The sequence below is a fragment of the Echeneis naucrates genome, chromosome 15 (assembly GCF_900963305.1).
Source record: "Echeneis naucrates chromosome 15, fEcheNa1.1, whole genome shotgun sequence".
Taxonomy (NCBI): domain Eukaryota; kingdom Metazoa; phylum Chordata; class Actinopteri; order Carangiformes; family Echeneidae; genus Echeneis; species Echeneis naucrates.
The window spans coordinates 15,088,286-15,104,742 of NC_042525.1; the positions used below are offsets into that span (position 1 = coordinate 15,088,286).

The 16,457-nt window shown below is 40.5% G+C and overlaps 1 protein-coding gene across 2 annotated transcripts in view; it reads left to right on the top strand.

Moving 5' to 3' along the window:
- Positions 1 to 16,457, top strand: part of slc8a1b (solute carrier family 8 member 1b) — a 108,350-nt gene that overhangs the window by 71,421 nt on the left and 20,472 nt on the right. Inside the window, exon 5 of one of the 2 annotated variants that reach the window (XM_029521948.1) lies at positions 9,898 to 10,004. In XM_029521948.1, the coding sequence (XP_029377808.1) occupies positions 9,898 to 10,004 (107 nt within the window). Of the gene's footprint in view, positions 1 to 9,897; positions 10,005 to 10,368; positions 10,479 to 16,457 lie in introns of both variants that reach the window. The other variant, XM_029521947.1, reaches the window with a different exon arrangement.

The following is a 16,457-nucleotide window of genomic DNA, read 5'->3' on the forward strand; positions in this document are numbered from 1 at the left end:
ATTGGTTATTGCCGTTTAAAGGTGTTCTGCACTGAAGGACTGACAAACAGAGATCAAGAAAGTCGAGGAATAAGTGAATAAATGAAAGCAGTGAAATGAAATGATCCCCCTCTAGCCAATCAGGAAATATTGAATTAGCTTTCACCCTTTCATCTCAAAATGCCTTTATAGTGACTCATACATAGTGTTCAGTAATGCAGCACCTGTAACAGCAGCTTATTTACAAACAAGCATAAATACCTGAGTGGATTTGGCAGAAGTCAGTTTTATGTGATGATGGCATAACTAGAAGGACAAGAATCTGTTGCTGGGCTCAAATGCTAAAATCTATTTTTTCTAGTCTGCAGATAAAGAAGAGTAAGTCAGAGGAGGAAATATAAAATGTTGTTTTATTTTAAGCATTCTTCTCTATTGCTGTCAGGTCGAGTCATCTGTCCTACAGTATGTTTTGACACTGATGTGTCGTCGTTTAGGGAGTTAGCTAAGGAATATGAGTCCAGACATATAGAGTGAAAGTGTTTGAATGTGACATGCCAAACTACAAAATCTTAACTTGTATGACTCCTCTGAAGTGAAATGTCCCAAAACATCCACGTGACTTCATCACTTCAGGAGATGGGCAGGAAAGGATGAATATGCACGTGAGAGGCATGCAGAAGAAATGTACACAATCCTGCTGCTGTCACAATTCTCTTCAAAAAGAATGCAAGGAATCGAAAAATCCGAATGTAGTAATTAAACATTTGTCTGTAAATAGTAAATAGTTCTTCAGAATCCAGGGCAATTTTAATCCTTGTTTTGCCATTATGCCTGCTCTAAAATCTCAACATCTTTCCATACAAAGAGATTCTTTTTTCTCAAATATACCCTTTAACATTGCCTCAGATCATAACTGCAGGTCATCAGCAGTTTAGTTGGTCCGGTAAAAAAAAATGAAATGTTCGCCCTACTCATCAAGCACACTCAATATTTAAGGTAAGAAATGGAAATCTCTGTCAGGCTTAAACCTTCATGGCTCAGTTTGGAAGTGCAGTCTAGAATATGATCACAGAGGAGTAGATTTTTCTTAATTTCCGCTGTGGTGGCTTGTGGCTCCAGAGGCTCCTCAGTCCACTTGACCGTGCGTCACTCTCCATCAGCGCTGATACCAATCGTGCAGCTTAGATAGAGCACATAAACGGCCTGGAAATGATGCAGCTGGTTTGGCAGTATCAGCCGATTAGCATTCATATCCTCTCCTACCTCTTTTCTCACAAACACACTCAAGCACATGTAGCTTCAGGTTTGTATGTAGAGAACATAACACATGTACCATATTTAAAAATCACTTTTCTCTGCAGTCTCACTATCTCTCACTTAGTGTCCTCTTCTTCACTTACTTGCGACATTCTTTTTGCTTGTTTTTTGGAATGATAAGCTGCAGCGTGCGTGTATAGGTCTGTGAATTTGGCCAGTAAATCACTGAGCTCAGCAATCTGTCTTTTAATCCTGACTGGAATAACTAAAGACACCATTAATTACTCTATCTCTCGCCAACTCTTTCTCTTCGACCAAGTCCCAAGTCCTGACCTCTGAGGGAGCAGATAACTCATTAGCTGTGCAGCACCATTCTTTTTATTCGCCGTCTTTGGAATAAACTGTGTGAACCTACTGTCCTATTCAGCTCGAACTGAAAAGTGTCAGTGAACATGAACATTTCTTGTATAGCAACGTTTGTTGCTCAGAAATCGGATCGTGATGTCATGTAGGGATGGAGAATACCGCAAAACACATGGAAGTGCAAGTACGCAAGAAAGTGTTTCCAGAACACAAACATATTCATTAAAAAAAAAGAAAAGCATACTAAACTTATTGCCACTTAGAAACAACTGCAGCCTCTGTCAGTTCTGTTGTAACTTACTGCTGCATGGCACATGCCCATGCAAACGCACATGTGGTTTCAGTTACATTTACAAGCTCCTCAAAGACATTTCCTTTGTGTGTGTTTATGGCTGGGTGTGCACGTGTATGTGTGTGTGTGAGGGAGTCCCCAAGATTTTCCAAACTCCTTATTAGGTTAACAGATATACTGCAGATGTGAACGAGGGGAGAACGAGATAGCCAGACATACTTCAGAGAGAGAGCGAGAGAGAGGAGATAGGGAAATTCCCTCTGATGATTAAAAAATTGTTTAAATGGCACTGAGGAATGTCTCTCTCTCTCTCTTTCTCTCTCACACACTCACAAACACACACACACACAATAAATATAGTTTGGCAAAAACGGAGAGTGGCTGCTCTTTGTTTTGTCCACTGGTTTGCATTGAGCTGTCCAATAAAAACGATGATTACCATAAACATTTTTACAGCACTGCTTACTATCAGACTGATAAAATGACTTTGAGCCGGGAAAACAAGCAGAATGGCTGCCACTGCAGTTCATCGCCAACCTTCTGGCTGAGCTTAAGAAGCTGTACAGAAACAGAAACACATCACTGAGCTAAACTTTGCATTCAGATATAGCTGAAGCTGTCAAAGGCTTCCCTGACAAACTTTCATTTACTTTCCCTCCGAGCAGTTGAGAGTTTATTCACGGCCATGTCCCCCCTCCTCTGATCTGTTGGTCTCTTTAAATAATTTCAATAAAGAGTTTGGTCTAGACCTGCTATGTGTAAAGCTCTTTGATGTAACTTTGTTATGAAGTGGCGCTATAAAAATAAATTGATTTGATTTTGCTTGTAAGGCTTGCTATTGCTATATAGTCAATATTGGCATTAATGGCGGTGCACTTACAAGCGAAATGCATTCCTTTAGTTTCTAAGTAAAACTGTCTCCTGCGTTGGAAACCAACAGCTATTTTAGCTCTTGTTTTTATTGCATATTTTCCTCTCTTTCAGTGTGTTAATGTGTCCTAACATGGGTGGTTAGTACGGCGCAACCTGTCACAATTTCAAGATATAGGAAAAAAAATTTTAAATGCAATAACACACATTTTGTTTCTATCTACAAACAACATTTCACCTACTGTCAAAAGTCCTCATGCAGAGATGTGTAATATTTGACACCAATAATTGAATTACACTGACTATGATTCATGGATATTGACTTCTAAATGTAGATGTCTTTGTTCTGTCAGTGAGGAAACAAACGTTTCACTGGAGATGATTTGCTGAAGCTAACATCAGCCTCAGCTCAGCAGAGACACATTTCCTTATATAAAAGTGTCTGATAGATAACCAAAGAGAGACAGTGAGAGATAAATTGAACGCTTCTGTCCACATGGGACCAACAGCAGTGTGTATGTGTGTATTTGTAACCTTTTGCGTTTCCATTAACCTCCATAAAGTCAGGATTATGTGTATTATTGAGCAGAGTGGAGCTTATTAGAGGAGGCCTTGCTGATGCTGTGGGCCTATTGTTGTGGTTTCCCACTGTGGCCAACATCATTATCAGCTTTGTCTTATAAAACCACTGCATGTAAACAGCACTCCCACACACACACACACACACACACAAACTTAGTGCTCTCTGTGCTAAGCTGTGCCACACACAAACATTTAGAAACTCTCGACTCTAATTAAATCACCCTCTTTATCAGTGTTACATTTATATTCACAAAAGTGTAGACACCAACTTGTACACAGTCTTCGTTCTTTGTATGTTAAGAAGTTCAAGCAAACAGAACACAAACGCACACACACACACACACACATATATATATATATATATATATATATATATATATATATATCCACATTTCTTCTGTTTAGTCTGTGACCAAAGTCCACCCACCCACAATCTGTTCCACACAAGCAAAGTAGTTCACAGACTCAAAGGCCAGTTTCACACACACACACACACACACACACACACACACACACAGAAAGAAAGAACAACCGACCAAGCTCAGATTTAAACAGCTTGGACAAACAACGTGTGACATGAAGGCAAACACACACACACTCTCCCACGTTGATATGTTGACAAATTCAAGTTATAATCACGGTTACACACATGCACTAATAAAGACAAATTTGTTCCATCACTGTGATGGTGATCGGACTTGGATGTCCGTTACCCTACTTCCACTGATTGTTTGTGCGCGCGCGCGCGCGCACACACACACTAGCTGACCAGCAGCATTTTTCCTTCTCAAACTGAAAATAAAGCGTCCGTTCCCAAACTCAAATTTTCCAATCCAAATACGTCGCTAAGGCAGGTTGCTTAGGAAAGAGGAGTGACCGGCACTTCTGCCTGTGCTTGTGCTTTACAACTTCCTGTGTATGTGTTTGTGTGGATGTGTGGCCTTGCAACCGAACGGCTCTGGGGTAACCACACAGTGTTAGCTTTGTTTTCCCAGCTGTACGCAAGATACTGTCTGAGCATAAACATATATGGAACACATTTAAATAGAAAACTGCAGAAAACAATGAAAAGGCTTCTACCTCCGCTATCACAGTTGCAGAGACTGTCCCGGAGTTGAATCATATAAAACATTGCAGCATATGTCACGACTTTGTGATGAAAATAAAGCCACCACAGATGTATCTGGACTCCTGTTCTTCTTCATTTGTCACACATAAAATATATCAATTTATGTTGAGAGGGATGCAGTTGCTTTTTACAACTTTAAATACAAATAAAATGATCACATTAACGTGGTATTTAGGGAAGTTTAGTCCTCAGCTGCTTTTTCTGGTGTTCCAGCTAATATTTATCTGCTGGAGAGTTTTTGCTTTGTCTTTTTTTTTGTTTTGTTTGTTTGTTTTTTGTTTTTATGTCATATTTGACATAAATTAGCTTAATCCCTTACAAAAAGCTTCCAGATGACGACACATTTTCCACCTCTTCCTTGCACCTGACTGCTTACAGGTTGTTTTAAGTGTTGTTGTTTATTAAGTGGTGTGAATCATTTTGATGTTGATGTGCCAAATCACGTCTGCTTTAAAAGCAAAAATAAATAAAGCTAAATATTCAAGTCACTTTGTGTCTAAAGGCTTCATGGCAAATATTCAGTGTCTAAATTGTAAAGGCATCTGATCCAAAAATCTGCAAAATCATTTATTTTGTAAAGGAGGCGCATGTGGAAAATCATGACGGAAGCCAAATATGGACAAACTCGATCAGCAAAAAAGGAAAATCTAACATGATCAGACAGTGACACTGTATTTTGGCACAGTTCGATTTCCAATTGGTTTGCAGTGCATGAACCTATCCTGTTTTTACTTATGTCTGTTTTTTCCATTATCTTTTTCTCTGGTGTTATCCTTCAGTGTTTTAAGAACACAGAGAGAGTCAAAGTGTTTTAAAGCGTTGCAAACAACCTATTTATGAATGACAACAGAGAGAAACAGTGGATGATTCAGAGGCAGGAGGAGAGAGGATGAGTGATGGATTGGAGGTCTGTCGCAGCTGCTCAGATGCTCAAATTTTCTTTTTTTAGCAAAGTCAGATGGAGGACATTTCTGGGGAAAACCAGATGCACACACATTGTGATCCCTGAGGTAATGTGTATGTATGTCTGTCTGTGTGTGTGGAATTCCTGCAGCTGAAATTCTTCAGTGTGTTTGTGGGTGTGATAGCATGCTAGTGCGATACACTTTTCGATGCTGTCGTGCAAGTGTGATACCACCTCTGTCTGCGTGAGTGTGTGCTGAGGTTCGTGCTTTTGAGGACCATTTGGGCTTTCAAGTCGTGAGACTGAGGACATTTTCGGAAAGTGAAGAAATTCTGTGTTGACCTCAGTTTCTAATCACAGTAAGGGGCCAATGGGCAATGTCAGTGAGAGGCCTCATAAGCATAAAAGTCGTAGATGGGGATTAAGAAGGTAAAAGTTCACGTTCAAAGTGCCACTTTTGCATTTTATATTAACTACACAAGTGTTTTTTTCTGAGCAATTACATTGTATGTGGACACGCAAACTTACGCACACCTTGCTGTGTGAATGTTTAGTAGATTAACATGTGATTGAATGCAGACACAAAGAGCGCCACCAGTTACTGTGAACAAGGTAGACTACTGTGTAATGTCAAAGTCTTGCACATATTATTACACACATAGAATCACACACACTCATGTCTACCGGCCCGTACATTATAGTGTGTGTGTACAGTATGTAAACTCCTTCTCTCTCTCTCTCAAACACGTTCACTTGTCAGTACGTGCACATACTTGCACTCATCATTGGTCTGGAAACAATCTTCTCCACCCCTGTTGGTTACCCAAACATTGCGTTTCCACGGCAATAGGAGAGCGCACTATGCAGCCTGCATGTTTGTCATGCGGAGGGTGTGTGTATGTGTTCTGGGGAAGAGTGAGTGTATATGTGTGAAACAGGAGAACCAAGGGTTGAGATAAATCTGATCTGCTTTGATGTACTGCTGGGAAAATATTATTTGAGTGTGAGTTTGTGTCTGAGAGTTTAAGTTGTGTGTGTGTGCGTTTACAGCAACTTGGTTAACTATGAGTTCTGCCACCTTCAACCATCCCTTCACCAGTCCCCATTATTGAACTTGCCAAAAAAAAAAAGTCCACCATTCCGAGTCGACACAAATGGTTTATTTCCATTTTACATATATGAAGGACTAAATCATAGTTTTTATTCTCTTTCCACACAGAAAGGTCGTCTGTTTTAATGTCATCACTGTCCCATCATCGTGCTGGTTAATTAGGTTAATGATGCATCGACATTTGTCCTCCTGCTTATCTAACAGAAATGTTTTTTGTCGAAGGGAAAATACAGCCCGAAGCTCCATTCACATGACGCTAGTGTTGCTTTGGGTCCTTGTGCGATTTGTGCTAATTGCAGAGGTCATCTGTTCTCTCAATCCTCTGCACATCTGCCGTGTTGTCATAAGTTCTGGGTTTTTGTTTTTTTTTTTTAACTAAAAACTTTCAAAGCCAAAATCCTGCCAAAAGGATGAGTTTTATGACTAGCACTGCTCATTGTATTTACTTATGAATCAGCAATGTAGCCACATGGAATGACAACCCTCTCAGAGAAGGAACCAGTCAGGAAACTGGTGAATGTGAGTGAAACACAAACAGCTCGCTCAAACGTCATGAAATGCAGAAGCAGGAGGTGAATTCCCAAATCTTTGGAGCTCTCTGCGTACCTCCCTTCCAACGGTAATGAGCCTTATATTAACTGAAGCAGTAGAAGCAGTGTTCAAATCCCCAGTGGGAACGCAAACTCTGCTGCTCCCGGGGCACTCGAACCAGCTTGGGAGGAGAAGCACCTTGCTCAAGGGCGCCACCTTGAGGCAGAGGAGGGTTTCCATCAGTCCTGCAGCTGCTTGGCGCAGCATGACCGACTGTCTGTTGGCCTTGAGCACCTTCAGGCCAGAAGGTGTAAACGATTCTCCATCTGCTGTTATAAGACAGTGATAAATACGCTAATCCTTGCAGTGTAATGAGTTAACCCCTGATATTTGGCTGTGTGTGTGTGTTTGCATTTCACATTTTAACGGATTAACCTCCAGTGTGTTTTTTTATTATGCAGCTGACAGATTAACATACGATGCCGCCGTGTATAATTAGATGATTAGCAGGCTGCTGTATGTCCTCTGTCATGAAATGGGCTTGTTGTGCATAGCAAGACTGTCTGTAGATGTAGATTTACTTTCAAGTATTGTACCCAAGCACTCTGGGATGCGTCATTTCTTTGCTCCAGCACTGTCATTTCAGGAACCCTGTTTAAATATTGGACCTCCAATTAGCTAATTAACTGAATTTGACGGGTATTCTAAGAATATATGATAGATTATAACAAACTTAATTTAGGGCACGATGAGTGTTTTCACTTTTAGGCTTTAAGCACTTTAATCTAATTATACTTTTGCACTTTTTTTTTGCAATTCAAATACTGGACTTTGGCATCGGCAGAAAAAGGGGTGAGCTCTTTGAGATTATGTGTTCATGCATCAGATGCGTATTTATTGCACGTACATAGACAAATTCATTTGTTTATTCAGTTGCCTCGTAGTGCAGTTTTGCAGCTTTAACAAATCGATGGAATACATCTTCCAGCAGACCACCACCTGTGACATTAACCACACGCAGTATAAACCGTGCCTTTTACTGATCGGCCCGCCGTTCAAATGAGTATGGGTTCACTGTTCAACACAGGTTGCGGACCTGTCATCAGAGATAATGCTGTGTGTTTGTGTGCGCCCCAGTTTCCACCCTTTTGGCCAGATTATGAGTTTTGTCTCGGCTCTCTTTGTTATTGCCCAGAGTGGATTTGGATCAGAACATAGGTTTTGTTCCTGACTGGAAACACAAGATAAACACATATAAGCACATATACCCACAGGGTACAATCCCTATCACTCACACACTCACACACACACAAGATTGAGAATTACTCTTAGCATACACATATCTATTAATTCTCAACCCTCTCTTAAGTTAAAATTGAATGATTTACACTAGTTTGTTCCACATACATTAAGGAAGACAAGTCCCAATAATGTAACAGTGGAGGAAGATTATGAGGGATCACACACCCACACACACACACACACACACACACACACACACACTCACTCACTGTACTGTACTGTACTGTGTTCTGTTCCATAGCATTGTGACCTCAGTTATAAGCTCTCCTGCCAAATACCACTGAAGGCAACAGCCACAATAAATACACACTTTCTATTCTGCCCAACACACATACACACTCTCTCTCCACAGTCTCACTTAAGGACATAGTCATTGCTGGTGCTCCACTGGCTGGTTCAGAAAAAGAAATCACTGGCTTTGTTCGTGGACACAACACTGCCACCGTACAGGCTGATTTATGATGACTGCTGCTTTAATCCACATGTAGAGGTTGGGATGTAGGATGATTGTGGAATATCTGTGCATGTCATGTATCTGTATATGTGCGGAATGAGATAATTGTGCCACAGAATTTGGAATTAGGGAATTTTCAAGATGTCAGACATTATTGTGGGAGTAGAGAACAAAACTACTCATTCCAGAGCTGGGTAGATTGGTGTCTTCATTGTGTATTGTTGAGGGATAATTGAAAGTGTTGAAGGTGTTAATTGCTGCAGCAGCTATATCCTTGGGTTAAAAATATATCCTTCACCTTCATCGCTATTTTTCCTCACTCAGTCTCTCTGTTCATTGCATCTGGCCTGGAATGATTTCCTTTTCGTCCCTTACTAATATTTCAGATTCATTTAGGTGCTGATCTCTTCAACTGTAAATACTAAATAAGAGTCGATTCACTTTCATTTCAGAACCCACAGTGTCCTCATTCATGGACTGGCTGAATTGACCATGAGATGTTTCGGTTTCCCACAAAACAAGCAAAACGAATTCCAAACATTTAGAGAGATGCGTTGTTAAATTGTTTTCTGATCCCAAATGTTTATTAGTTACAAATGGCCAATTCGTCATCACGTGCCGAATTGATTAATAGATTTGATAAAACTCTCCAGCGATAGTTAAACTCTATTTGCGTTTGATGTGAAACTTTTTTTTTTTTTTTAAATGCCTGATATCAGGCTGCAGCAGAAAATTGAACTGAGCTGTGATCAGGACCAAAGGCTGGCAGAGTGCACAGTTATCAGATCAATCTCATTGGGCTGATGTGAGCTGTTCAGATAACGTTGAAGATTAATCTGTCATCCGATGTTATATCTAAAGGAAATGAAGGTCTTGATGGCACAACAGCCTGAAGAACACTTTTTGTAGATGGGATCTGATTGTTGGATGAGGTGAAATTAAAAGAAAAAAAAAAATGCTCCTCATATCTGGAGCTTTAGGCGCTTGCGGGAAAACCAAATGCTGGTCTTTTCTGTTTTCTCTTGATTTTCCAGTTTCTGGCCTGTCCTATCCTCACTGTGCTGCCTTCTCTTCTTTCCTCCTTCTCTTTTCCTTTCTTCCCCTCCTTGCCCCCCCTCCTCAGTAAAACCATCAAAGTGAAAATAATCGACGACGAAGAGTACGAGAAGAACAAAACCTTCTACATCGAGATCGGAGAGCCTCGTCTGATGGAGAGCAACGACACCAAAGGTCAGGACGGGGGTGAGCCTGGTGACCCTGTGACTGTCGGCCCCTTGAGTGTTCACCATTTGGCCGAGGCTGCATGTTGTCAACATGTAGAGGCCTTCACACAGGAGTTTTAGACTTAAATATTCTTACTGTGATACGGCTGCACCTCCTGATGTGTCCTCACCATGACAGCAAACATGCAGCAGGCCGTGGATCACCTCATCTCACCACAACCTCAGCTCCATTTTCTTTGTGCTCATGTGCATTTTATTTTATTTTTTGAGGAGCATTTTTTTTGTGTACATAGCTTGCCATGTTGTTTGTCTACCATGCATGCATTTACCACCTCCTTCTATATGTGTGTGTGCGTGTGTGTCCCATACAGGAAGACCATAACCCTTAGGATCTTAGACCGGGAGGACTACAATAAGCAGTCCTCCTTCTACGTTCTACTTGAAAGCCCCAAATGGAGACGCAGCGGAAAGGAACGGACAGGTGTGACAGCCAATCGGCACTGAGAACGCACTTTCTGTGGTTTTAGTGGATCCTGAATCAACAAACCAATCTTAGAGCTACATTCCAGTACTTTGTCACCCACTGACACAGCATTAATTTATACTATCTGTATTTAAATGCAGTTTCTGTGTTGTCACTTTCCCACACTTTCCCAAATTTTTAGGGATCTTACAACCTCAGCACTGATAAGCAGAGTATAAGCAGTGCCAAATCCATATTACCCTCCAATTTCACACAGGTCTTACGTATATTGTTGCGTACTCACACTGGAAAGGTGACTAAATTAAGTCATCCCAAAATTTGTGTGGGAGTAACATTTCCTGCTAGGTTTTTCCAACCCATGAGCCAAAAAAATGAAGGGCTTTAATAGTCAGACACAAACTTACTGATCCTTGACTTTTTTTTTTTTTTTTTTTTGGGGGGAGCATTTTGTATTTTTACCTCATAGAAATGCAGTGGTTTGTTTTATTGGAACTGGTGCTGATTCAGTTGTCAATATTTGCAGCTCTAATTTCGAACTAGATGCAGACATTATAAATAGTATGGGTTAAACAATACATGTAGTCTTTATGTAGTGTTGGACTTAGAAACCAGGTAAAGTGCCACCTGCAGCAATCCAAAAGTATCTAAAAATGGAAACAGACATCACTCCACATCACATGATAGCACAGAAATGAGCACTACACAGTTGTGAGAAAAAAAAGGCATTTTAAACCTCCCAACCCTACAAGAAATAAATCATATTTCTAAAGTAGCAAAATGCAAACCTTCTCCCTAATCGCTCATTTTTTTTACAGGCCTGTTGATTTGGGATTCACATTTAACAACTTCTGAGGCCATTCTAGTGCTTCTTTCTGTCGTCCCCAGTTTTTCCTTCTTTTTTTTTTTTTCTCTACTTTCCCTCCTCTGCTTCTCTTCTGACGTCTGGACACATATCTCAGTGGGAATCACACCTGTCCTTCTCCTCTATCCTGTTCTCTCGCTTCCTTCCTAATCCAGCCGAGAGCCTTTCATGCTTTCAGATCTGTTGTCTGCAGGTGTTTTTAAAAAGTCACCATTCACTTCAAAGAATCCACATACAGCTGGGTTGAGAATTGTTGACACACACACAAAAAAAGACATAAAGATAATACCCCGGAGTCAGTTTACTGTGGGTGACTATGATGTGGAAAGAATTCAGACAGCCTTCAGGGAATAGAGACCCTCGGCACAGAAATATCACAATGCTCTGCGGTGTTAGCATGAGAAAAACGTTGTCATCATAACAAAACTGCTGTCACCGAAGGTGTTGCGGGTATTTTTATTGCTGGGCGACCTTGAGTTGTCGCAGTAATTACGACGGGAGCAAAGGAGGAGGTTAGGTAGTATTTACAGGATGTCAACCTTAAGAGGAGGCTGGACGGGATGGATGGACACCACGCAGGACATTTATTATCATCTATTGTTCCTCAATCTTAACCGTTTATTAAAGGCTAAAGGGGGTTACAGTGACTCACAGTTACATTTTGTTCCTATTAAGACAGGATCAAAACAAAAGTGTGAAGTTTAGAGTGACAAAGTCCAAAGGATGGATGTTCCAACAAAACACAAGAATATTACAGGAGAGAGTTTATGGTGTTTCTATTATCCATGATCATTATTCTGGCAAAGACAACAGACACCGAATGTTGAGGAAGCTATCATTTACTAACCTTTGCTCACTCTTACCTTACAATGGAGCTAACATGTTTATTAGTGTAGCCATGATAAATGGTGTCCATATGTTTCCTGAAGCACTGGACCATTTTAGGTTGCATCAGAAGGTTGAGGAATATTGCCTATATCATTGTTCAGGCTTTTGGACTGTTGGACTGAATTATTAGTAGCCATGATTAGTAAACTAGCATAATTGCAGGAATTGCGCTTAAACTGGAGTAAAGCATGGCTGCTGAAAGGCGTTGAGAATAAAAGCTGCCATAAAAGAGGTTAGGGACAAAAACGACCTCTCCAGGGGTTAGGGTGGAACATTTTCTACTCACTGATTTCAATTCAAAAGCAGCTACAGCGCTCTCTCTAGAGTGTATATTAAGAGGGGGGCATTAGTGTGTGTCCTCATGCTGCATCTGTTTTTCCTGTGTTTATCCATTATCTCATTTGAGCCACGCAAGCCCCTCCTTTTCTTTTACGAGCTAATGTAACATAGACATGTAAAATCACAGAGGATTTTCCACTTGGTAATCATTGCCACACACACACACACACAGAAATGTGCATTCATCATTATATTTTTATATTAACTTGGAGGAAAATAGCACTTTAGGGCAAAACGTAACTGTAATTACCCAGAAATGAAATGGGTGTTGATGTGAGGTTATACCAGGCTGTAGCTGGACTTAAATCAGGTCATCGCATTGTTCAGGTCCAGGTTGTCATCTAAATAAGGGGAGTTTTATGTCCTTAAACTCGCTTTTCATCTACTGGCTGCGCTCATTTAAAGTAGCTCTGTCTCTACCGTGTATGCACACATACACACACACACACACACACACACACACACACACACTCTGACAGAGCAGTGCTATCACTGCGTTAATGGCAGTGTGTGTTTACCAGGCATCAGCAGTGTTTATAGTGATGAGGGGATCAAAGACGAGGGCTGGATATCACATTATCACAGTCAGGAGATCAAACACACCTCGGGGACACATACGCACACATGCACACACATGCACAGTGTAAGGGCTACAGTGTGTGTTTAATGAGGGAGTTTTATAAGCTGGTTGTTCTCTTTGCACTAAATTAGCCCTGCACAGATCTTTATGGGCTCACCCAAAGACTGTGGGCGCCCATAGAAATGGGTATTTGTGCATGTTCTACGTTTGCACTTATGTACATTATCTACACATACTTAGAGGTTCATGCAAGTTTTTTGTTTTGCAAAATATTGCTACTAATTTATTTTTAATTGTGGAATTATTTTAAAACTGTACTCTCGTTTTTAGGAAAACCTTTATTTTGGTACTACCTTAAGAAACTGAGAATGTATTAATATATAGAGCTGTTTGTCCCAAACCAGGTTGCTGCCTGCTATTTTACATAGTAATACTTATTCCGCTAAATACATATTTTGGTTTAGGAAAAAAAAAAACATTTAGTGAAATTAGATGCCCAAAAGTATCAGCTCTTAATAATAGCAGTTTGTAGCTGTTGCAAACTAGTCCAATAGTCGTAGTCAATCAAGTCCATTTCAAAGGAGCTTTTCAGCATCCTGCCCCAGAGACAGCTGAAAACCACCCAAAGACGACTCATTAACTCTCTAATGTTGATGTTAATGTGTGAATTGTGCCTTGAAATATTAATTCCAGAAAGCAGCTTTAACATTCAGAGAGTGTGACAGTGAGAGTCATCTTCCGTCACACCAGGACTTCAAATATCAGCAAAATGCCTCTGAGTCAGGGATTAAAGCCTGATCTTTTTATTTTTCTTTTTTTGGGGAGTTTCCTTTGACTCTCTTTCCTCTGTAAACAAGGCAGGGGTTGACAGGATTAATGTACTGATGAAAGAAGCACCAGATCTGACTTTGATTTGCTATCCAGATATGGATCCTTAGACACAGTGAGTGGGAAAGCTGGGAAGGAAATTCTTGAGTAAATAGTCGTATAGTTATTTGACTTTCTTGAGAGAAAGAGAGTGGTGGTGGGTAATAGACTGTCCAGTCAAATCGTTATCCCGCATATTTAGGTTTTACTGTCAGGTGACATCTAATCGGTTTTAGTCATTATGACATCACTGAGGAGGACTTCGCTGATGTTGTGTAAATAACGGCAAAGTCCAAGGAGTTTTGTGTGGATGTAACACAACACAATATCACACTCGATCCTCTCGTCAAAATAGCAGTTTTCATTTTCTATTCTTTGACAAAGTGTACCATGTTGTTTTTATGGTAACCATGACAACAAAGATCATCGAGGTGGTACTTATTTGACCCCAATTCAAAATCTTTTCCAAATCCGAAACAATTTGTTTTCATACTTAAACCTAACCAAGCCGTAACCGATTATTATTGTAACCATGGAAACAGAAGTCCAATACACAGCTCATGATACAGCTTGTGTTTTATTATTGTAACCATGACAACCGTGGTCCAGTCTGGATTGGCACCTTATTGAAAAGAACTGTAACAGTACTAAATGTACCAGCTCTATGGTCAGCCCTCACCTATAATTTCAAATCTTTATTCAAATTGATCTTTCCACCTATGTCTGCTTCCCCACAGTCTAACCTCAGAGCTGCTGCAAGCTCTCTTTCATCCAATAGAGGATGAGAAGGCTTGTGATTTACTTTTCCGATAACCTATTTCATCCTCTATTTCTGGCAGATTTTTCCTTCATGTCCTAGATTGTCTTTCAACAGCCTCCAAAGGAGCAGGTGTGAACATCCAGCTTTGGTTTGTTTGTGCAGGTGTAGCCTGATATTAGGTATTCACAAGTGGAGAGAGATGTATTTTGTCATGGATGCGTACAGCAGATTTATTTTGGTCTTTAAGGGAGAAAATGCACTTCTGATTCCCTCTAAAGGTGTTCTGTGCAATTACATCTTTCACAGGTAGAGGAAAAAAAAAAAATCTGAATTCACTTTAGAAGTCTTTAGAAGTTGAACCCAAAGACTACTATTTTGGAGGCTTTTACATTTGGTCCAAAGGAGGATCAGGACAGCAGCAGGCAGAGGAGAGTTCACGGCAGACTGTAAACCTCTGTCAGTCATCTAGTTGGGAGAAAGTGCAGCGTGAGGAAAGAACAGTGCGGAGAGGGAAACCAGCTAAAAACACACATGCCCTGCAGAGGGTGATGACCCTGTGTCCTAACACGCACACACACAGTATCAAACAGGCACAGACGTATGAATAGACTCATAGAGCGTATACATTACAGCATGTGGCCATGAACTTACAGTTTGTGATAAATTTTGCCCGACAGCAATGTCCCTCGTTTTCCATGTTCTTTCTCTGCCCACTGGATGTGCATGTGAGCATGAACATATGTGTGTGTGTTCACGTATTTAGTTCAATTAAAACAATTATTAACGGCAACATTAATCAAGACAACACAAACAAAGCAGAATAAATTAGCCACTGTCCACTTGGGAGTGAGTTCACCAAAGTCATTATACATTACACCTTTTCATTCGCATGTGCAGTGCATCTCTATAACATGCAAATTAATTGAACCTTGTATACGCACACCACAGTAGTAAACAACATTAGTAATACATTTCACAGTACAAGTGCATGTTGTAAAATTGTACCATTTACATTAGAGATATCACTAAAATATGTAAATGAAGGTATTTTTATTTTTTCTTATAGTCGTAGTAAGCGGATGTGAATGAGTGAACCCTCACATTAGCAGCACTAAATAAATGACAATGATTAGATGATATTGATTACATTAGCTTGATTAGCTTCTCCTCACCCTGCGTCAACTTTTCTTTATCTCTTCATTTCCTTGTCTCCTTTCCTTTCTCCCTCATCTTCCTCATGGCCTTCCCTTCCTCCCCTCCATAATCTTTAAATGCTGGTTGGACAGATGAGGCTGTCCTTCCCAGGCGGCAGATGAGATCACCTAAAAGATGACATGTCTTTCAAAGTTTCATGTCCTTTCTCCTCCCACTCCTCTCCTCTGCTTCCTTTGGGACTCTCCAAAAGTGTGACAGTGAAACAGCTCCTTTTTCCTTGTCCTCCTCCTCGGCCTGTCTCCTGCTGTACTGTTTAATCCTGTCGAGGACAGTGTCTCCCCCTGTCTTCTTCCCTCTGCTCTTCCTCTTATTTTTAAATCCTGACAGGTCCCAAAGATATACCATCGCCCTTTAACTCTTCTCCCCTTTTCCTCCACTGATGGAAGATGAATTCATCAAACATGACAGAGTTTAAATATCCTTTCCTCTCCTCCTCCTCCTTCTTCCTCCCTTATCCTTGTCATT